At 52.5% G+C, this 22999-nt stretch overlaps 1 protein-coding gene across 2 annotated transcripts in view; it reads right to left on the bottom strand.

Annotated features, from left to right (window-relative positions):
* LOC144946977 (glypican-6-like) overlaps nt 1-14917 on the bottom strand; it is a 117393-nt gene extending 102476 nt beyond the window's left edge. Inside the window, exon 1 of one of the 2 annotated variants that reach the window (XM_078876057.1) lies at nt 13810-14917. In XM_078876057.1, the coding sequence (XP_078732183.1) occupies nt 13810-14056 (247 nt within the window). In that variant the 5' untranslated portion in view covers nt 14057-14917. The remainder of the gene's footprint in view (nt 1-13809) is intronic. The other variant, XM_078876058.1, reaches the window with a different exon arrangement.
* Between the last annotated feature and the right edge of the window lie 8082 nt (nt 14918-22999).

Below are 22999 nucleotides of genomic sequence, written 5' to 3'. Positions count from 1 at the left end.
CGCTTCTCACCAAGCGCGCTAGGAAGCGAGCCACAACGCAGAGCCAAGTCTCCCTTCTGGTATTAATTATCCAAAAGGGCTCCGCAGTGGGGGCGAAATAATGGGCAGCTTCCACGGGACTGTCAAAAGCGCAACGATCCCGGCCCAAAGAAACATTCCTGCGCCTCTCAACAACAACAGCAGCAGCAGCAACAACAGCGACGATACATTCCACTTGACGGGGACATTTTCACAGATTTCCGCCGTTGATAACGAGAAGGCGGCGGAGGAGGAGTGCGAGGAGGAGTGAGCGGTCTCCTGGTCGTGAGCGCTGTCAATAAATGGCGCCACCCCCCGTCCTTACCATCCCCTGGGACGTAACTCTCGAAATGAGGACCCAAAGAATCCCGATTCGAGATTGCGCCTTGTTGTTTTCGTGGCGCCGTGAGACCGACGGAGGCTCCGGAGTTGGGGGCGACCCCCTTCGTCGATTGACGCTGAAACAAACCGGCAAGCGAATTGTAACGGACGGCCACTGTGGGGGGGGGGGGGGGGGCTCGGATTCCTGTGACCTCTTTGGGAGCCGTATCCTTAGTGATCCTTAGTGACCCCTGTACAGGGTGGGGGGGTGGGGGGCAGCACGGCAGGTGGGTTGTGGTCGACTTGTACTTGGCGAGCGCATTCGGAGCGTTGTCTCCTTCGTAGCGTGTGAGGGGCGCGTGGGGGGCGCGGGGTGGGGGGGGGGGCGTTCTCCCTCCCGGGCACTCGGGGTTTCCTCCTGCACGGCTCGAAGATCCACAGAGAAGGATCCGAGGAGGATCCGAATGGAAATCCGTCACGGGAACCCTACCAAGGCTTTCCAGAGCAAATAAGAGGAATGGACAGACTGACCCCCCCCTCACCGCCATTAAAATGCGGAATTTGCAACTGGCTCGGGTTCACCGCTGCTCTGTGATTGTTTGAGAGAGAAAAAAATCTGACTTAGAATGTGGGAAGAAAACACAAGAAACGGCTCAAACGGTGGATGTTTTGAGTGCAGCTAACCCTTATTTACGTAAGATGCTGCTATTTGTTTTATATTTTAATATCCGACTGCTGGCCCATTGCTGTCGGCCAAGACTGGCATTCAAACAATCCGGGATTAGCGCTCGCAGCAGCCAAAAGGAATGAAGCGCATGAAAGGGAGGAGGGAACGAGGCGCCAAAGGGGGGGGGGAGGGGGGTGAGAGAGAAAGAGAGAGGAGTTCAAAACACGTCGATGAATCAGAGGCAATGCCCCGGGTCGCAGTTGCGGACATTTTTCAATCTGTCCTCGTGGGTGCTCGATCTCAAACGGCGTCGAGATTCAAGTGACGATATCAGACGCAGAGACAGCGGCGGCGAGCGGCGCTCGTAACTCAGCCGCCGCCGCCGCCGCCAACAACGTCGGAAGTTCGCCAGCGGCTGGCGGCGCTGTTGGCCACGTACAGTGCGAAAGAAGTTCAACTTACACACAGACACACGCAACTTCCCAGCGCCCTCTCCCCCGCCCGCTTTGTGGCAAGCGACGATGTTGTCTTCTCCGACTCGGCGCATCGTCCGAGCCAAGGTTTTGATTTAGAAGGGAAAAAATTGAGGAACGACTTTGGGCCGAAGCCGTCGAATTCTCCTCGCAGCGGGAACCGGGAAACGGGCCCCCCACCGCCCGGCCACAGCACCGTGGAATGTCCACGCCGAGAGGAGCCCTGTCAGCGCGCAGACGCTTAGGCGACGAACGCTGCCGCCCTCCCCCCTCTCGCCCCCCCCTGCCCCCCCACTGCCCGCGACACCCTCAGCCGCGGGGAGCGGCGGTTTAGCTTTTTAAACAACTCGGAGGCGGATTCCATTTAGTCGGCCGCTTAATGCAAATGTGTCGTTTTCAGCTGTCGGCTCTGCAGGCCACACGGGCTTTCGTTTGTTTGGGTAAGCGGCGGTTTTCTTTTTGGGGGGTGGATGGGTGTGGGAAGAGCCCCATTGACGCCCACCCAGACGGCGCTTTGCTTGTGAAGGCTCTTTTCTCTCGCACTCTCTCTCAGACGGACGTCCAGCGCTAAAGCGTCATCTACAAAGACGCCCCTGTGTTGTGCCGTGTCTCTCTGTGTGTGTGCGTGGGGAGGCGGCGGGGGGGTCATTTAGCCTCCAAGATATGGGACCCACATCTTCCTTTTGTGGATGGTTGGGGTGGCACAGGATGAAGGGGTCAGGGCAAAGGCAGGGGGTTAAGGTTTGAGATGTGGTTAAGGGCTGTGGGCCACAGGAATCGGGTTAGAAATGGGGTCAAGGGTTAGGATTATGGCCTGAGGTGTGGGATGGGGACGTCGGGGAGGGTTAAGAACTGTGGGATTAAGATTTCAGATGAGGGTTTAGCGATCAGGATGGAATCAAGAATACAGTTAAGAGGCGGCGCTGGGTTTAGGATAAGACTAAGGAATTGGTTAGGGGATCAGGTGTAAGATTAGTACCGAGATAGGGTCATGAAGGGCGTTGTTGAGGCCATTACGTGCCCATATCACTCAAAATTGGATGAACTTGGAGTGTGTTTGTGATGTGAAATGAGAAATGAAACCTCTTGACCCGCGCTCTCTGTGAGCAAGTCTTGGCCGCAACGCCTGTGCAACAGCGCAGCTACAACGGGCACGCGGAATTAAAATAAAAACTGTTTAAATAAATGCGTGAATACCGTCAATGAAATGCGCTCAGGGCGACGTGCGGTCGATTCCGTGTGACGAGACTCTGGCGAGCGTTTTGCTCCGTTGTCGCCGCATTATTAACCATCACCCAAAGCCGGCACTCTAAATTCCTGGCGTCGTGCGGATTCGGCGCAAGAGCCCGAGGGGAGAGGGGGCAGCCCACCAAGGTGAGTCGACGCCGAGTCGAGAGGGAGGGAGGGAGGGAGAGAGGTAGGGAGGGAGGGCCGTCAACGTGAGATGGCCGAGCGGGGCCGCTCCGCACGTCACACCCGCCGGGCTGCACCTGAGCGACACGGCGCAGCCGCTACGACGGACGAGGTCGGGCGCGCGAACGTTTGCCAACGTAGAAGAGTGGACCAAATACCCTGTCACAAGGGGGGCTCGCTCTACGGAGGTCGCGCTGGCGGGGCGGGGGGGGGGGGGCTCTCTCGGCCGGCAGGACAGGGGCGTGCGACGGCCATCGCAGGGGCGGTGCCTTTTTAGCGCTCGTGGCCGTGACCGTTGATGGCTCTGGGAGTCGCTGCGTGCGCAGGCAACGGGTGGGCGAGCACGAACAAAGTGTCCACCGCTGTGAGTCTGGGATCAGGCGCCGTGAGTCTGGGGACAGGCGCCGTGAGTCTGGGGACAGGCGCCGTGAGTCTGGGGAGAGGCACTACGAGCCGTGAAGGAGTTTGTGTAAAATCTGCCTCGGTCCTCTTGCAGAGTCAGCAAGGCGATGAACGACTCCTACTCGCCCAGTCCGGGAGAGGTCTCCGCGTGGCGAGCGTCGCGGCGAAGTCGTCCTCACCCTGAACATCTCCTCCCCCTTTAATCCCTCTCCTCCTAATGCGTCTGCAAGGTCGATGCGAGCGCGGTTCAATAAATCAAACGTTGGTTTTATTTAAACCAGGTGAGGGTCGGTCGATTCGACTAAAACCCCCTCCCCTACTCCTCCTCGGCGAGATGACGAGATCACAGGCCTCCGTCGCAGAGCGGGGCGGCAAATTCTCGCGCAGACGATTCATCACGAGCCGCGCGAAGCGTGGTGGGAAGAGGACGGGGGAATGGGGCGGGGGGGGGGGTGCATAAAAAATACACGAGTGGGGAATTATGTCAAGCGTAAAAAATTACATGAAAAGCCAATATCTTGGCTGAACCAATTTGGCTGCTCTGCCAGTGGCTCGTTGGTTTTGGGCTGCTTATACGCCAGCAATCGTCACCTACTTCTGAAGTGCGGCAACGAGTTACACCCGTGAGTCTTTTTGTTGTTGCTGGGACTGAAGTATACTTCACATCGACCTGGCTTCCACGTCCACGGCGCTTGTCAAATGCCGGGAATGTTAAGACGGCGACCAAAGCTCCGCACTCTGGTGGCGGCGCGGTCAAAGGCTGTACCCATCAAGTGAACCGCCCAGACAAAGCAATCAACACAGCATTCATTCTGACCGCGGTCGAGGTTTAAACTATGACATACCCACCTTGATGAAGACGTACTCTCATCCACAGCCGCGCAGGAATCGAAGGTCTCCTCCACAAAATTGTAATCCCCGTCTACACCAAACCCCACTGATTCCCAACGACTGTTAGGTGATCCCTATTCAACATTCGGTCCATTGATAATGAAACACTGATCATATTAATGATATTCTTGTGGAGAGGACTACGTACATTCTCTGCCTGACTGGAACGTGGCATTCGCCATCAGATATTGGTCCATTTTCTTGAATCGGTTCCTCCACGGTTTACCACTTATTTGAATGTGCGCGGCCATCATGTTGGGGTGGTGGTGTGGTTGCGATTGCTAAATCTCATTTCAAATTCCGATTTAAAGCTTTTGTGACTGCAGGGATTCATCTTCTTGGTTCTTTCGGTAAAGTCACGTAGAAGGGAAATAATAAAATAATAAAAATTCAATTGAGAATTGTATTTTATTATGTTTTTATTTTATTTTTGTTATTTCCCTTCTACGTGACTTTACCGAAAGAACCAAGAAGATAATTTCAAATTCGTGAATATGAAACTGTCCAGCTGCACCCACCTTCACTTATCATCCTTTCCGCATCTGAAACTGTGTATATTCTACCACCCACCTAAGGCTCATTGTGGCTTTATGTAAGACTTCACAGATTACGTATCACGGCTCACTGTCTTCTGCTCTGGTAATATAATTGTTGGTGCTTTCAATTTACATTTAGATAACCCGAGAGATCCTTCTACATCTGCATTCTGTCCATTCTTGGTACCCTTGGACCGACTCAATCTATTTATTCTCCTACTCGTTCGAAAGGCAATATCTTAGATCTGGTAATGTCAAACAACATTGCAATTACTGTTTTCTTAATCTCCTCTGTGGTTCACAGTGACCACTACCGCATTGATCTCTCTGCCTGCCTTACAAATCCTCCACCTGATGTCACCACCTTTTCTTATCGGTCTTATCATCATATCTCACCTGCTCGAGTCTCTTCGCACATTCTTGATTTTTTTTAAATCCGACTTTCCTTACTCCTGATGTACCTTCTGTGAACCACTATAATCAAACATTATCAGAAGTAGTTAACAATATGTATCCTTTCACAAAACTATTTAGTCGACACACTCTTCTTCAACTCCGTGGTACACAACGCATGTGCATGATCAACGAAACAGCTGGACGTTGCTTAGAGAGGCAGTGGAGATAAACTGGTCTTGACGTTCATTTACAGATCTGGAACAATCACTTGCAAGCATAGCATATATTGCTTGTCAAAGCCAAAACTGACGATTAAAGCCAAAACTGACGATTATTCTAGGCTTGTCAACGAAGCCGAGGGAGACTTCACTAAATTATACGAAACAATGAATTACCTTCTCTATCATAAAAATAAATCCTTTCATTGCATCTACATCGGTGGTTCAATGGGAGAAATGTATTTCTTATTTCTATCAAAAAGTACAAAATATTAGATCATCAGTCATAACCCCGTCTGTGTCATCTTGTGCTTTGAGGCCTTCATCTATCCATCCCTGTCTGGACCTTCCACCGTTAGTTTCTGCAAGGACATTGTTAACATTATTCACAAACTTTACAAAAGAAAACACCGTCACCATCGATACCATTGCCTTCTGGATTGATCATTCCATGTTCAGCAATTTTAATTCCATTTCTTACAAAAACTATTCATGAATCTCCACGCTCTTTAGTGTTAGAATCAGAACTCAAAAATCCATCCCTTGATCCTGATATATTCGCTGGCAAATATATTTCTTTTTTTGTTAACACAATAAGAAACGAGATGAAACGTCGTCTTGCAGAGAAAATAAATCCGTAATGAACAAAATCTGCCATATTATTCTCATCAGCTGTAATTTCCCCAGCGGGATGGCTTTGTCATTAAAATTTAATTTACTCCAAAATCGCCTGCCAGCGACGGCGCCAAGGGTTGATGTTGATCATCTGGTTCATCATAAATGCAAATTACTGGCGAAACGTCGTACTCAGATTGTAAATGTTGTGGTTTGGCTCTCCAACACACCGGTGTGCTGTACTAGTGACGAATGGGCACGTTCTGTTTACGTGACAACCCTTACTAGTTGGCTGTGTCGGGTGGTGGTGGGTTTTAACGACACATTTATGTATTTACGCGAACTGAAAAAAAACCTATTATGGATGATATTGGTCACGAAAGCCTGCTACGTGTTAAAATGCAAAAATGTCTCAGCGGGGCAAGGAAAAACGTTAAAACCCGCCGTGAAAGACCAACACAGAAAACCCTTCCCATCATCTCTTGGGGAAAAAATCTGAAACTAGATTCATGCAAATCGGCCAAACGCCAGCACGTGCGGTGTTTGTGCGCGTGTGCGTGCAGCCCCTATGGCAACTATAAACGCACGGAAACTCCACAAATTGCACACACATGCGTTTTTACTTTACGAACCTTGAACTTCTTTCACACTGCGCGTAGCCGACCGCGCTAATCGGAGGTGCGGGTGGGGTGAAGGATGACGAGCTCGACACAGTAGAGCAGGGGTCCACTGTTCGGTTCTTTACAGAATGGACAATCGAGCTTGGGGCACTCAACAATGGGGCACATGCATCGTGCCGTCAGGAAGGGGGGCCTGTGGCACTCTGCTGTGCAGTGCGGAGCTCCCCTTTGAAGGGGAGCGGTGTATTGACCAATGTGTTGAGTTTTGTTGTTGTTGTGTTTTTTGTTGTTGTATTAATTGTTGTTGTTGTGTTTTTGTTGTTGTATTAATTGTTGTTGTTGTGTTTTTGTTGTTGTATTAATTGTTGTTGTTGTTGTGTTTTTTGTTGTTGTATTAATTGTTGTTGTTGTGTTTTTGTTGTTGTATTAATTGTTGTTGTTGTGTTTTTGTTGTTGTATTAATTGTTGTTGTTGTGTTTTTGTTGTTGTATTAATTGTTGTTGTTGTTGTTGTGTTTTTGTTGTTGTATTAATTGTTGTTGTTGTGTTTTTGTTGTTGTATTAATTGTTGTTGTTGTGTTTTTGTTGTTGTATTAATTGTTGTTGTTGTGTTTTTTGTTGCTGTATTAATTGTTGTTTTTGTTGTTGTTGCGTTTTTGTTTGTTGTGCACCACTGCCAGTACAGCATCGCCACACGATGTGTTCAATAATAATAATGTAGTTCTCTAATGATGATGCCACAGAGGTTGATTGCTGGCCAAGTCAAACATAAGAACTCGTCATGCCCCGGGGGAGACTTACAGATTAACCACGACAACCCCGGGATCACCACAAGCAGAGGTGGCGGCAACCCTCGAGACAGCCCCCCCCCCGTCCCCACTGAAAGTTTAAATCCGTGGCAGCGCCACGCCACCGATGGACTCGGCGCCCTCCCGAAGGGCACGTGGAGTGGACATCGCGTCAACAACGGGGTCAGCAGCAGCACGAGGCAAAGGCGCAACCCTGCAATTGCCCACTCCCGCCACTGCTGGCGGGAGGCCCGCCACGAGAGCGAGCTCCGCAGAGGCCCTCTGGAGGGGTGTTTTGGTCTACTCTTCCACGCTGCCCAGTTGTCTTGGACGAGGCGGGAGTGCCCACACTTTACCCCACCGCGTGCGACCGGCCGAGTGACCAACTACGGTGGGGGGGGGGGGGGGGTTCAGCTGCCACGCCAGGAGGTCGCGTCGAAGCGGCGACCTCTGGATCGCGACTCCGGCTCGTCGCTCGTGACGCCGCGGGAGCGCGCGGGGCAGACGCGTTGACGACGTGCGGCTTGCCCAACAACACGGACGCTCTCGGTGGCTGGCAGCCGCCGTGAGGACGTAAGGCGGCGCCCCGTGTCACTGCTCCCCATCTGCCCTTTGACAAATATCACGCTCGCAGTGACACTAACGATGCAGATTGCGCATTATTCACTTGGGCACGTGCGCGACCCCTCCGCCCTGCAATTCACGAAACGTTCACGTGGCCTCCGACCGAATCGGCCCCAACGCTGACGATCGTCGGCAGGGCGCAGAAGGCGAGCACGGACGAGGCGTGGGTGCCCTCACCTATGCGGGCGCTACCGTTGACCTGGACCCGCCTGGGTGTAGCATCCGAGACGTGGTGGCGCCGTGTTGGAGGTTACCCACGATGGACTGCGTCGTCTTGAAGGGGCCTTGAACTGACTGGGGAATATATTCGAGTCTGGTCTGTGCTAAAGGTGGCGACCTTACCACAGGCAGTCCTGTAACCTTGGGGTGGTTAGAGGAGTGTGCCCCCACCTCTACACCGTCCCCCATGCTGAATTCTCAGCCCCCCTCATCCTAAATGCTTATAGTTAAGTGAAAAATGTCGGTACGATATTTAACTCCCTCGCCTGGTATACAGGAGGTCGTGGGTTCGATCCCGACCCTGACAGCTGCTGTGTATTTGGAGTTTCCGTGTCTCTCTCCCCGTGGTCACGTGGATTTTTCTCCGGGTCCTCCGGTTTTTCCCTCCGCATTTAGAATTAACATCACGCGTTCAAGAGTATTTGGCTGCTATACATTTCCACACGATGATAAGCCAGCCACTTTGTGGTGGGCAGGTCACTTCTAAAAGACACAGCGAAATAGCTCAGTGGGCCTTACCTGGTAAAATAAAAAATAGTTTACAGTTTTAACGGCAGTGGTGGCCTTTCTTCACGCACACATCGCGATCGGGGAGTATCGCGAAAAACTCCACGAGATTCGCCGCCGCTTTGCCTCCATCACGCTTGGACCGCAGGCGCCCGCCCGCCCGCGCTATAAACTTGACCGCGCTTTTCCGAGAGGCAGACGTAACAAGGGGAACGATTAACTGCGCGAGAGATATCGGACGCCAATGCATCTTGCTCGGCAACTAACCCCAAATCTGACCCGCCCGCCCGCCCCCACCCACCACCACCACCACCACCGCCACCCAGGTGTGTCAGATTTGTGACTCCCTGGAGTCATGCCTCCTGCGAAAATCGAAGGGGGCAACGTAAAATGTGCAAAACCACGCCGGACTCAAGCCATTGCCACTAGCGGTCACTGGCCACTCGCTATCAATCAATCAATCAAGTGGTCGATCGATCGGTGGAGCAGTGAGCCCTTTCTTCACTAGCAGGGGACAGCACGGTGAGATTTATTGACCACTCCTGCCATTTATTTTTTCTCCCTTGGCTCCAAGTCTCCTAAATGCAGCATTTAGTGCAAACCCCACATCCGAGTTGTAACAAAGGGTTTCACAGCCAAATGTTACAATTCACAGAGTATGATTTCTGGGTCGGGCCACGGAACGATCCGGCCACATTTTGGCGTCGTTAAAACCCCACCAACCTGACACGATGTGCTTGGATGCGTTCGATGGTGGAGGGTGTCAACAACACACATTTTGTCAGATCACTACGTGACCTGACTCAAGAAGTATACTATGAATAATAGTAATAGTAGTAGCGAAATAACTGATGACCCTTTTGTCAAAGTACTGCTGGATGAAAGTCTCCACATGCCATGTCGGTCACGGGTGTTGCTGGGAGCACACTGCACCGCGCTGGTCGCTACGAGTTTATGAAGCGGGGTGAGGGGGAACCCAGAGCTGCTTCAGGTATCTCACTCGCCGCTAATATTTCGCCGTCGGCAAGAATTGACAATCGGCACTGCAGCGATGCACTGCACACGTCGGGGCGGTGACAGCCCCAGCGGTAGCGCCGGTCGCCGCGTGTTGCCGAGCGTCACGGTTCGAATCCGGCGGCCCGCCCTGGTTATTGCTGCCACTGCAGTGACCTTTAAAAAGCGTGCGACGTCGTGTGTAAGTAGCAGGCCGCTGTGTGCGCGCTGACGTCCTGGTCCTAATTGGAAGAATTATACCGCAAGTCACTCAATTAGCATCGCACTCGGCAATCGTCGCCCCCTACTTACTGCGAAAACCTGGCAGGACCCTCCTGAAAAAGAGACGTGAGGCTCACTGTGGTTGCCCTGGGCAAACGAGCGTCGTAGTAGTATAGTAGTAGTAAGAGAGTGTGTGTGCTAAATAGTTAACAATGTGTAGTAGTAGTATCAATAAGAGAGTGTGCGTGCTAAATAGTTAACAATGTGTAGTAGTAAGAGAGTGTGTGTGCTAAATAGTTAACAATGTGTAGTAGTAGTAGCAATAAGAGAGTGTGCGTGCTAAATAGTTAACAATTTTCTCGAGGAATGCATCGTCTGTAATTTGACAGCGGATCATAATATGCCAAGTATACCCCAGACAATTATGAAAAGCAGATTGTAATTAAAATAAAATAAAGAAGCGAACGAGAACAGGATGGAAGTGGTGGTTGTTGTTGTTGTTGTTGTTGTTTTCACGAGAAAAATGGTATCGGCGTATTCCAATGTCGTGCGTATTCCAACGCACACAGCGAGGCGTGCGCGCGTGTCCACGTCTCATTGACGCGTCGACTAACCCCAGCTCCGGCTGCGGCGTACGGCTCGGAAGGCACGCGACGTGGGGCACAGAACACGGAGCTCGCGCGAACTCCGTGTTCTGCACCGAGAGAAAGAGAAAGAGGGGAAAACCAAAAAGGCAAAACCCGGAGGCGCCACGCTGCCAAGGGCGGCAAGCCGTCGTGGGCAGACCACGTCTACGTCGAGGGAGCGATGGCCTGTGGACGAGACCGGCGATGGAATGGCAGCCAAAGGACGGATGGGGGGGGATGAGTCGTGTGCGGAAACGCGGACATCGCGGTGGGAATTCGTCGGGACTGATGGCCGCTTCGCGAGGTGACGGCACCGACGATGCTGACGACGGTGGTGGCGGTGGTGGAGACGCGCAGTGGGCACGCGCCTCATGCAAGTTTCAAGCGACGAGACGCCGACGCGGCGTGCTCGTGTCAACGACTCTGTTACCCGTGAACAACTCCCGTGAACAACTCTCGTGAACAACTCCCGTGAACAACTCCCGTGAACAACTCTCGTGAACAACTCTCGTGAACAACTCCCGTGAACACTGCCCGTGAACAATTCCCGTGAACAACTCCCGTGAACAACTCTCGTGAACAACTCCCGTGAACAACTCCCGTGAACAACTCTCGTGAACAACTCCCGTGAACAACTCCCGTGAACAACTCTCGTGAACAACTCTCGTGAACAACTCTCGTGAACAACTTCCGTGAACACAGCCCGTGAACAACTCCCGTGAACACCGCCCGTGAACAATTCCCGTGAACAACTCCCGTGAACACAGCCCGTGAACACAGCCCGTGAACAACTCCCATGAACAACTCCCATGAACAACTCCCGTGAACAATTCCCGTGAACAACTCCCGTGAACACCGCCCATGAACAACTCCCGTGAACACAGCCCATGAACAACTCCCGTGAACACAGCCCGTGAACAACTCCCGTGAACAACTCCCGTGAACACAGCCCATGAACAACTCCCGTGAACACCACCTGTGAACAACTCCCATGAACAACTCCCGTGAACAACTCCCGTGAACACAGCCCGTGAACAACTCTCGTGAACAACTCCCGTGAACACAGCCCATGAACAACTCCCGTGAACACCACCTGTGAACAACTCCCATGAACAACTCCCGTGAACAACTCCCGCGAACAACTCCCGCGAACAACTCCCGTGAACAACTCTCGTGAACAACTCCCATGAACAACTCTCGTGAACAACTCCCGTGAACAACTCCCGTGAACAACTCCCGTGAACAACTCCCGTGAACACAGCCCGTGAACAACTCCCGTGAACACCGCCCGTGAACAACTCTTGTGAACAACTCTCGTGAACAACTCTCATGAACAACTCCCGTGAACACAGCCCGTGAACAACTCCCGTGAACACAGCCCGTGAACAACTCCCGTGAACACCGCCCGTGAACAACTCTCGTGAACAACTCTCGTGAACAACTCCCGTGAACTCCCGTGAACAACTCCCGTGAACAACTCCCGTGAACAACTCTCGTGAACAACTCCCATGAACACCGCCCGTGAACAACTCTCGTGAACAACTCTCGTGAACAACTCCCGTGAACACTGCCCGTGAACAATTCCCGTGAACAACTCTCGTGAACAACTCCCGTGAACACCGCCCGTGAACAACTCCCGTGAACAACTCTCGTGAACAACTCCCGTGAACACCGCCCGTGAACAACTCCCGTGAACAACTCCCGTGAACAACTCTCGTGAACACCGCCCGTGAACGGCGCGTGCGGTGCGATCTCGAGCAGCAGCAGCAGCAGCAGTTGCCGGTCTGCGGTGCGCGCACCGCCACTTTGTGAGCCCGCCCACCTGAATTCAATTCCCGGCCACGGCGGCAATCAGCAGTGAACAACCCGCACCCCGCCTCTCACCAAACAACCCGCACGGACCTGCTCGGTGAAGTATGGCCACAACGACCCCTCCTCCCCTCGTGCCCGACAGGACTTGCGATTGACAAGGAGTCGTACATACATGTGTCTTGCATGTCTGCCATTGTATTTGAATCAACGACACATGTTTGGTGGGGGGTGGGGTGTATATTGGCACAGAAGTGGGGAGTCAGTGAATAGGCGGCTTATGAAGTGTTATTTATATGCTCCACGATGACGTTAATGTTTACTCTGCGTGTGTATACATATCACGTATATCACAAACCTGTCAACCCCTTGTCAGTGCCCTACCTTATTACAGGCCAACTCAGACCTTATTGGTCACCCCGTGGCCTTATAAATCTCAGCGTTCATCCTGCAAAGTCCCATCACAAGCGAGGTACACCAACAGACAAAACACATTCTTTGTGCGCGTATTGAAACGGCTGTTCGCCGTATGGACGTGAAAACTCAATGTCCCTTGACAAGAATTCGGAATAAACCGCGTGGGTTGACAGCTGTGGTGTCATCAAGTCATTCTCTATCCACTGCTGGCTTGATGGCAGCCCCAACTCACGCATAGACCACATTACAAAGACAAAAATCCCCCCCCCCGCACGCCGCCGTGTAGCCTCAACAGACTGGAGGGGCAAGTGCTGTTAGCGAGCAGCAGCTGTGAAGGCCGGCACGGCACACGAGGGGGTGGGTGGCCAACACCACGCCCGCCCGCCTTTGTCTCCCCAGTGGCGATGTTGAGAAACCGCACTAGGTACGCAATTGAGGCTGGGTCGACCTAGGGGAGGCCCAGGACCGGTTCAGATAATCGTCACCGATATTGGCCGTGAGCGGGAATCGAACTCGGGTCGCCGGGTTCGTAGCGCAGCATAGCGCTGCCCGCTACACTGCCGCTCCCCACAGACACACACACACAGACAGACACACACACAGACACCCACACACACACAGACACAAACACAGACACACACATAGACACCCACACACAGACAGACAGACACACAGACAGACAAAGACAAAGATCCCCCATATAGCCTTGACAGACTCTAGGGGCTGTTAGCGAGCACCTATGAAGGCCTGAACGGTACACGAGGGGGTGGGTGGCCAGTACCACGCCCGACCGCCTTTGTCTCCCCAGTGCCGATGTTTACACTCAGCACCAGGTACTCATTTGAGGCTGAGTCGACCTAGGGGAGGCCCACACACAGACATACACCCACAGACACAAAGACAGACACACACATAGACCCCCACACGCCCACAGACACCCACACACAGACAGACACCCACCCACACCCACAGACACCCACACACCCACAGACACCCACAGACACCCACCCACCGACACCCACACACTCCACTCACCCGCCATCTCGTGGGAAGGGACCCCCCTGGCAGGGAGCCCCCGCGCCGCGTACGCTTGGCGCACCGCCCCGCAAGCCCGCGCCGAGCCCGCGGCATCCCCGGCAGCGGTCACGCCGGAGCCCCCCAGCAGCAGCAGCAGCAGTGCCGGCAGCAGCAGCAGGAGCTGACGATGCAGCAGCAGCTGATGCTGCCCGTAGCCCAGGCAAGACAGCGGCGGCGAGAGAGCCGAGTGGACGCGAGACGACATCGTCGTGGTGCCGTCTCCTCCGCGTGCGTCTCGCTGTGCCTCCTCCTCCTCGCTGGGACGGCGACTCGAGGCGCGCTGGACGTGTGGTAGCTTCCTGCTCGCCGCCGGCTGCGTGCGGCTCGCTATCCAAGTGGCTCTCCGCGAGAGCTGCCGTGCGAGGTGTCGTGCCGTGCACGCCGTGCGTGTGTGCGGGCGGAGGAACAATGATGATGCTCCCAACGGTTACCGTGTGGCCGTCGTGCGTGCGAGATGTCCACACCTCTTGCCGTACTCGAGTCACGCAAAAAAAAACACCACTCGCTCGTCGATAACACCACTCGCTCGTCGATAACACCACTCGCTCGTCGATAACACCACTCGCTCGTCGATAACACCACTCGCTCGTCGATAACACCACTCGCTCGTCGATAACACCACTCGCTCGTCGATAACACCACTCGCTCGTCGATAACACCACTCGCTCGTCGATAACACCACTCGCTCGTCGATAACACCACTCGCTCGTCGATAACACCACTCGCTCGTCGATAACACCACTCGCTCGTCGATAACACCACTCGCTCGTCGATAACCCCACTCGCTCGTCGATAACACCACTCGCTCGTCGATAACCCCGCCTTAAATGGAAACAAGATATATGATAAGCGACGTTTCGGGCAAGAGCCTCTCTTTGTAGTCGCACTCGACAGCACGCGCGTGTCCGCTGCGGGCTTGGCTCCCTCCCTTTGTGGACTCAATTAAGGCGGATCGCTCCGTGCCTCTGCTCTGAATGTCGCGCTCACACGGATCGCCGATAGCTCGAATCACACTTTCCCACCCACTTCGCATCTCCCTCCCTCCCTTTGGTTCCTCTCCCCCCCCTGCCCCCCCCTGCACTCTCCTCTGCGTGGGCACAGCGGCCCCTGTGCTCGCCTTGACGCAAGGTCCGATGAGACTTCTCCACTTTGCCAATTGTCCAGTTGTGTAAACCGCGACAGGGCGGTTGCTGCGTGCTCCCAGTGTATAATAATGATAATTGTTGTTGTAGAGGTGCCCGTGCTGCTGCTGCTGTGATTACACCCCGAGTCGCCGTGGCTTAATGTGCCGTTTGAACAAAGTTCGTTCTGGTTTGTCTCGCGTACATCACGCGCTGCGGATTCTTCACGTTGTTTGCCTCTGGTTCGTTTTCACATCCCCGCCTCGCAGTGTCCTGTAGCTGCCACCACCGCCGCCACCTCCCCCACCGCCAACGACCTGAGGCTGTGGTCGTGCTCATTGTGGAACTGATTCAGCTTCGTGGGGCCTCGTCCGCCGAGATTGTAAAGTCCGAATTGCCAATTTCTCGTGCGGCCACGCGTCTCCATCGTTTGCAGCCCCCTCTCCGCCAAGCCACCGCTGGAGGATGAAGGCGACCCCCACCCCACACCGCTGTCGGTCAACAGGAGGGGGGGGTGTTTGGCCATACTTCACCACGCTGGCGAGTACCGGTTGAAGTGGGCGGGGGAAGGGGTGGGCAGGGCTGCTTGTCCGAGTTCTTAGCGCAGTTGCTGCGCGTTGTGTTTTTAAAACGTTCAAAATAAAAGTGGCCTCCCTCGCCCAGACTGGCGATGGGGCCTTGTTCGTGTCTGCCGCAGGTCCTAATCCAGTCAGAGACAAATTCCACGTTCCCACCGAAGGGGACCAGGATATCCCAAAACAACAGGCACTGTAGACTCCCAACAGCACCCCATAGGAACAGAGGGGCGTTGTGTCGAGTCGACGACCCCCGTCCTGGATTGCAACTGCGACCCGTCTTGCTTGTGAGTGGGGGGCCTCCGTCCACAGGGTCACGTGGCCCCGAGGCTTGAGGCCTTCGCTCTACGATTGCAGCGAGGCCGTAAAACGAAGGCAACGTTCCGGCAAAGGGCCTTCACCAGGCTGCTGATATCGCGTGGCTGATGCACGTTAGCATGATTAGCACGGTTGGCTAGGTACGGTGCGAAAGAAGTTCGACGTACAGTACGTGCGTAATGCTTTACCACTTAAGTAGCGTCTGTTGCTTATAAAGTATTGCCAATACAGTCCGAGGTGTTCGACGTGCAGCAGTGTGCGCGTTTGGGGAACAATGGAATGAGCTGGAGCATATGCCCAGCCCCAACCGCAGGGAGATATTTCCTGAGGCTCTTTTGCCAAAAAACTGCCACGTGTCAAATGAGCGACCTGTGTGGGTGCGACTTTGGACGTGACAATTGTAGGGAGCAGTGATTTTTGTTTTTAAATGACATCTAATCACAACAATCACATTGTTAGCTATATCTGCAGGGAGATCACGGTTTTAGCAGCAGAACTTATAAACACACGAGCCCATAGGCGTCTGATTTGAGATTCGTGTGCAACACGTAGAGTCACATTTTGTTTGTATTATTGGAATGGAGTTTGACGGAGAGATGTAGACAATGGGAATTGAGTCGCGTCTCAGTGCTCACCCACAAAGCAGTGATTATGTAATGAGCGACTTCTGCAACACGTCGTGTAGAGGGAACGTTTTATTTATTTCTCACACGGGCACAACACAGGCCAACCTTGTCCGTCTTACTCTGAGTACAACACTTAGATATTAACGCCTCTACTGGCTACACACAGCAGATCACTCGGCGTGGTCCCGCCGCCCTCACTCCGCCGAGGATGGCGATGGAAGCCCGCAGGAGATCTTCCACGTGGCCGCACGACGGAGAGAGAATTGACGGCGAGGAGCAACATAGTCCGGGCCCAAGACTCCACACGCGAACCCTGGGTCCGCTCCCCCTTATATACCCCCAGGTGCGGCTAGGCTCCGCCTCCGGCCACGCCCTCTCGTGGAACCTTCGAGCAGGTTCCCAGAGCATCTTGGCCAACCCCGCCCATTACCTTTGCCGCAGATACCTCTCCCTTCAGACTGGATGTTGTCTTAGCGGTGCCCGTACCCGTGCTTCCCTTTTCCAGCCAGCAGGTGTCATCATGTCATTACAATTAGCCAAGTGGCTTGAGGAGGGAATTATTTTCATATCGCAGTCAAGCAGTCGTCGTCGTCATCTTCATTTATCTGGTGTCGGTGAGTTCAGCACCACGTGATCAGGAAGTAACAGCGACTGTTGAAGTAAGAGGACTTGGCCCGGCCATAGGATCATGGAGTTTTCACCACCGATTCGTGATCGGCCTAGCGCTATCGCGAGCACGGGAGACGGATCGTTTTGTTCCCACGAGCACGTGACAACGTCCCACAATGCAACGGTGGGGACAACAGCTAACTCCCCCAAGAAGTGGTACTCATTTTACGATCCCCCCCAGACTGATGATGGGATGAGCCAACCTTTGAGCGATAATCTATTCATTAAATCAACGGAATTAGCCAAACACGCACAACTCCAAGGCCCCTCCGAAAAAAATGAGTCATTTGGGACTCTTTGAAAGCTGCCCTGGGTAAATTAATGACGCGAATTGTTAGGACTGGATGGAAGCACTTATGTAATCGAGGACGGGCAAATTAATAGAGCATTGTGAGCACGCCGCGTCGTGCGCCAAGAGACGAATGGCAGCCCAGAAGCCACCAGTTCCATTGCATCGTCTCAAATTTAACCAAAAAAAAAGACATCAGATTCAGCCTCCGGCGGAAGAGCCACGTGGTCCTCCGGCGCCCTCTCGCGTGGCGGTGGCCACATCGCAGCCCCGTGGCAGCCACCGGCAAGGGGAGTGGGGTGGTGGTGGTGGCAAAGTGAGAAACGAAAAGTGTCGAAGTGCAATCTGCTCATCGCGTAACCGACCACGGAGGTCAGAACCGCCACCACGTGAAGCAGCTCACGGGTGGACCGCTCGATTCGACCTACCAGGTGTCGTGTCTAGTCAGTTGGTTTTAAAAGTGTTATGTTCGAGAGGGACAATTAAATACACACGCACGCGCACACACGTGGGCGATTCGACGATGTCGTGATTCGATTAATTATCGAATTATCTATCAACCCGCATCGTTGTCCCCGCCCTGTTTGCAGTGGTTGTTCGAGACAGAAGCAAACGCATGATGCCTCAAGTAGCTTCAGGGGCCCACGATTGAATTTTTAAAAAAATATAATGTGGGTGCATCAAATATCAGCTACATCTCAGGTGTGTATATATAAATGTCGTCTAATAGCACTCTCAAATAACACTATGTAACACAATTTTTGTTCCTGGGTAGTAAGTGTTATTTCGTAATTGCTTATGCCTAAAAAGTATAGAAAATGACTATTATTCCCCACAAACGTTGCTTTTGTGACCAGGACAGTGAAATTTTGAAATGTACCTATTTTCAATGAGAAAACGTGCGATTTAGTGTCTTTTCTAGATTTGAAGCTTTCGTGACTGCAAGGATTCATACTCTTAGGTTTTTTTCGGTAAAGTCACGTAGGTAAAAAAATACCAAATATTTTTTTTTATTTGTTTTATCTACGTGACTTTACCGATAAAAACCTAAGAGTGTGTGTCTTTTCGTTCACATAAAGTCAGAAAACAACAACATATGAATCAAAATGAACATGTATTTATACTAAAGTAATACAAAAATGACTACAAAAGATTTAGGAGTAGTTATTCGAGATTTACGATTATACTGTAAATCACTTTCACGAATCAGCCCCCCAAAAGTAGTCTCCCATCATGTTCTTGTTATACTGTGCTTGGTAGCGGCGTTCAAAGTCCAGAATATCCTGGTGGAAGCACTCGCCTTGCTCCTCCGAGTACGCTCCCATGTTCTCCTTGAATTTATCAAGATGAGCATCAAGGATATGGACTTTGAGGGACATCCTACAGCCCATTGTGCCGTAGTTCTTCACCAGTCTCAACCAGCTCCACATAGTTGTCGACCTTGTGATTGCCCAGGAAGCCACGAACCACTGCAACAAAGCTGTTCCAAGCCGCTTTCTCCTTACTAGTGAGCTTCTTGGGGAATTAATTGCACTCCAGGATCTTCTTCATCTGTGGTCCGACGAAGACACCGGCTTTGACCTTTTCCTCAGACAGCTTAGGGATGAAGTCTTAAAGGTACTTGAAGGCTGCCGACTCCCTATCTACAGCTCTGACAAATTGTTTCATAAGGCCCAATTTGATATGCAGTGGTGGCATCAGCACCTTCCGGGGGTCCACCAGTGGCTCCCACTTGACGTTGTTCCTCCCCACAGAGAACTCGGTCCGCTGTGGCCTGTCCCGCCTGTGGTAGTGCGCCTTGGTGTCTAAATCTTTCGTAGTCATTTTTGTATTACTTCGGTATAAATACGTTAATTTTGATTCATATGTTGTTTTTTTCTGACTTTATGTGAACGAAAAGACACAAATTCGCCCGTTTTCTCATTGAAAATAGGTAAATTTCTAAATATCACTGTCCTGGTCACAAAAACAAGGTTTTGAGGCATAAGCAATTCGGAAATAACACTTACTACCCAGGAACAAAAAAAATGTGTTAGTGTGATTAACTGATTGTAATTAGTCTATTAGCTTAACTATTTGACACATCGCTGAGATAATTAGATCACGGAGCTTGCTCGTGTAATGCTTAGTCAGGACACGGCTCCAAAAATAATTGCAGCTTCGGGCCCCCAGTGGGCAAACCCCACGATTGCTCATTGGTATCGTCTCGGCAGCTTACTGGACCACCACCGCCACTCACGCGCCTCGCCTCGCCGTGCACTGGGACATTTCTTTTACAATCAATTCCTGGACATCATTCAACGCTTGCTATCAGGAGCGTGTCGGTGGGATTTAAATCAACGGATCCCGTCACGCGCAGACTCGTCCGCCAACAGAAGACCCTCTCCCCCCTCCCTCCCTGCGGCTGGAATTGACAAATAAAAATCGGATTCTCGCGAGGCATGCTCTCTCCACTGCTGGACGGAGGTCTCTCCAGGCCCACGTCATCCCTCCCCCTCGCGACGTCAAAATGCATCTCGCTACGACTCCTAACGCGTCGGATGTCATCGCACGCCACCCCGTGCCCTGCCTATCATCTCGCTCTCCGCTGGCTTATTCCGTCAACAAGTGGAGGCCAAAGCACACTGTGAAAATCCCACAACGTTGCACCATTGCACTGCCCCTCTGTGGAGTCATCAACTTTGGCCCATATTTGTCTCCGGGTGAGGCCACGTGGTGGTTTGACGCCAAAATAGTTGCCGTTAACGCAGCACCACCCAACAAGATACACGGAATTTCACGTTTAAAAAATATACTATTAATTTATACGTATCAATGTAGAGTGCATTCTTAACCAATGCGTGTTCACGACTGAAAACGTCCGCTTTAAAATTAACTCTCCCGCTTTGTTCCACGTGTTAAGATTCCCATTTCCGGTCCACGTCAATGGCAGGTAACACGATATTAAAACGTCACGTCACGCACGCCGTAACGGCCTTTCATGATCACGTTCAGAGAACGCCAACCTCCTCTAGAAGCTTGATGTCGATTTAAACTCACAATTTCAAAGTGGGTGTACAGAAGCATTTATTGTTCGTAAGTAGTGTTATGTACAGATATTAAAACAAAGATCACCCGTATATTCTTAACAGAATATTGGGGCGATTTCTGTTAGCGAGCACCTTTGCAGACAGGCACGCCACACGAGGGGGTGGGTTGGTTGCCAGCACCACGCACGGCCGCCTTTGTCTCCCCAGTGGCGACGTTTACACATCGCACCAGGCACTCGTGAGGCCCAGTCCAGCTAGGGGAGGCGCAGGAGGGATTCAGAAAATCGTCACTGCGTTTGGTCGCGAGCAGGAATCGAACTCGGGTCACAGGGCGCTCACCGTTGCACTACCGCTCCCCACATATACACACACACGTGCCCCACACACACACGTGCCCCACACACACGTACCACACACACAAACACGTGCCACCTTTAGGATAATGGAAACGGACAGCACAAGACACCTCCAATTAGCACGGGTGGCTACGTACGGTGCGAATGACGTTCATAATACAATATCATATAAACAAACGATTATATCATAACATTGATAATTCATCGTTGCGTGATAAGGGGAGTGATACATAATTAAATCTCCTTTAGAAGCGTCCTTGCTATTGTGCGCTACAAATAAAACTTGTAAATTACAAGAAACCTCAATATCATAACATGAACAGTGCAGGCCGGAAAGCGTGTACGTTGCAAACAACATTGTACCGTGCAAACAAGCCACCTTCAACATCTCCATCACCTGCATCATCTCCATCAAACAGACCACCTCCAACATCTCCATCGAACAGACCACCTCCATCACTGCACCCGTCAGTCGTTTGTTTTCTCAACATTCTGCGTGTGGGTGTTGTGACACTTTCCGGCCTCTCTCGTCAGAAGACATCTGGGGCACCCTGTGACATGGAGACGGCACGAAGAGCAGGCGTCTTCTTGCCCTGCGGCAAGAGGTTCGCCAGGGGTGACGATGACGCTCACCCACCCCAGGACTGTCCTCGTTTCACTGTGGCAAGAGCTCGCTCTCAGAGCGCAGTGCCTTGGGAATTAAGAATGGAGCCCAAGCAAATTAGGAGACGTCCGTCCGCTGCTTGTATCAGTCTCTAAATGAAGACCGACCAGTACACATCGGTAAAAGGATTCGTTCACACGGTAAACTGTCCCACACGCGCGCGTGCGTGCTCCACGTGTGCACTTAAAAGACCGCGTTGCCAGGACACGAGACCCCCTTTACCCCCCCCCCCCATGCTGGAGTGTGCATGGCACGGCGACAAAGCTCGCCCGCAACAAAACAAACCATTTGCTTTTTGGGGTCTCTTTCACCTAGGGGAGGGGCTGCCTGGGGGATACATCACGGCGAGGGGGGGGGCAGATGCGGGAAAAGCGGAGGGAGGACTGCGGGGGGAGGGGCGCTCGGTACGAATTGAAGCTACGAGCTGCCTGCCCCTCGGGACGACACGAGCCCCCCCCCCCCCCCCCCGATGCACGTCGAACTTCTTTCGCGCCGTACATTGGCCCAGACCGCGCCGATAGCGAAGTGGGGACAGCCACGCGCGCGTGCACAGCAGCACTGCACAGGGATGACCTTTTTCTTCCCTTAAAATAAATCATCCCCGAGCACGGTTTCGTCTATCAAAGAGAATGGGCACACACACTGCGAAGATTACTATTTGCGCTCTGCACGAAAGGCGACTTACACCGCGACTTGCATTAGGATCCTCCCGTCACCAACAACTACCGAGTGGCAGCAAACGGACTGCAGTGTCCCACAGACGGGGGGGGGGGGGGCACCTGGAGCGACGGAACGAGATCGCGTGCATCACGTGGGCCGTGGATGACCTACACCGGTGGTGGTGGTCGTGGTGGTGGTCGTGGTGGTGGTGACGGATTGGCGAGTCTTTGACATCCAGCAGTGGATTGGTCGTGACGGACTACGACGAGCAAGCCGCCCGAGGCGAGCTGCAATGTTGGCGGTGTATCTCACAGTGTTCAGCATAGCCGCGATATTTTAATAACAAAAATATCAACGCCTATATTAGAATTCTTCATCCGAACGCTATTTTTATTCTATTTTGCCGAAGCGTCAATTTGTCGATCTTCGCACTCGCTTTCGTGTTTACAGCTCTGCTTGCTGTGCGGGAGGGGGCAGACTTGAAGGAAGGGCAGAGACCGTGGGCTGGGAACACATCTGCCAGCCATCTTCGTAGCTGGCATCGTGAAAGGGGCCTTCTGCACAGCGTCACGCAGTCTGGGCGGCATGAATCACGATTTGTCAGCAGCATTTATACAAATGTAAACGCGTGTGTTGAGACAACCAACATCAATTTGGGAGACAAAAGAAAAATGAAAACATTAGGACTCTGCTTTTTTAACCCAGTGTATTGGCAAACGAAACTGCCGGTTCAATCATTGGGCAAGTGGTAAAGCGTGAGATTTAGCAGCACGTGATTGTGCGAGCTTGTCTGCCCGTCCAAGGACGGGTGTAGATTGCAGCAAATCGGAAATATTCAATA

The sequence above is a fragment of the Lampetra fluviatilis genome, chromosome 43, assembly GCF_964198595.1.
Source record: "Lampetra fluviatilis chromosome 43, kcLamFluv1.1, whole genome shotgun sequence".
In the NCBI taxonomy this organism is placed as follows: Eukaryota; Metazoa; Chordata; class Hyperoartia; order Petromyzontiformes; family Petromyzontidae; genus Lampetra; species Lampetra fluviatilis.
This window is presented reverse-complemented; position numbering and strand designations above follow the sequence as displayed.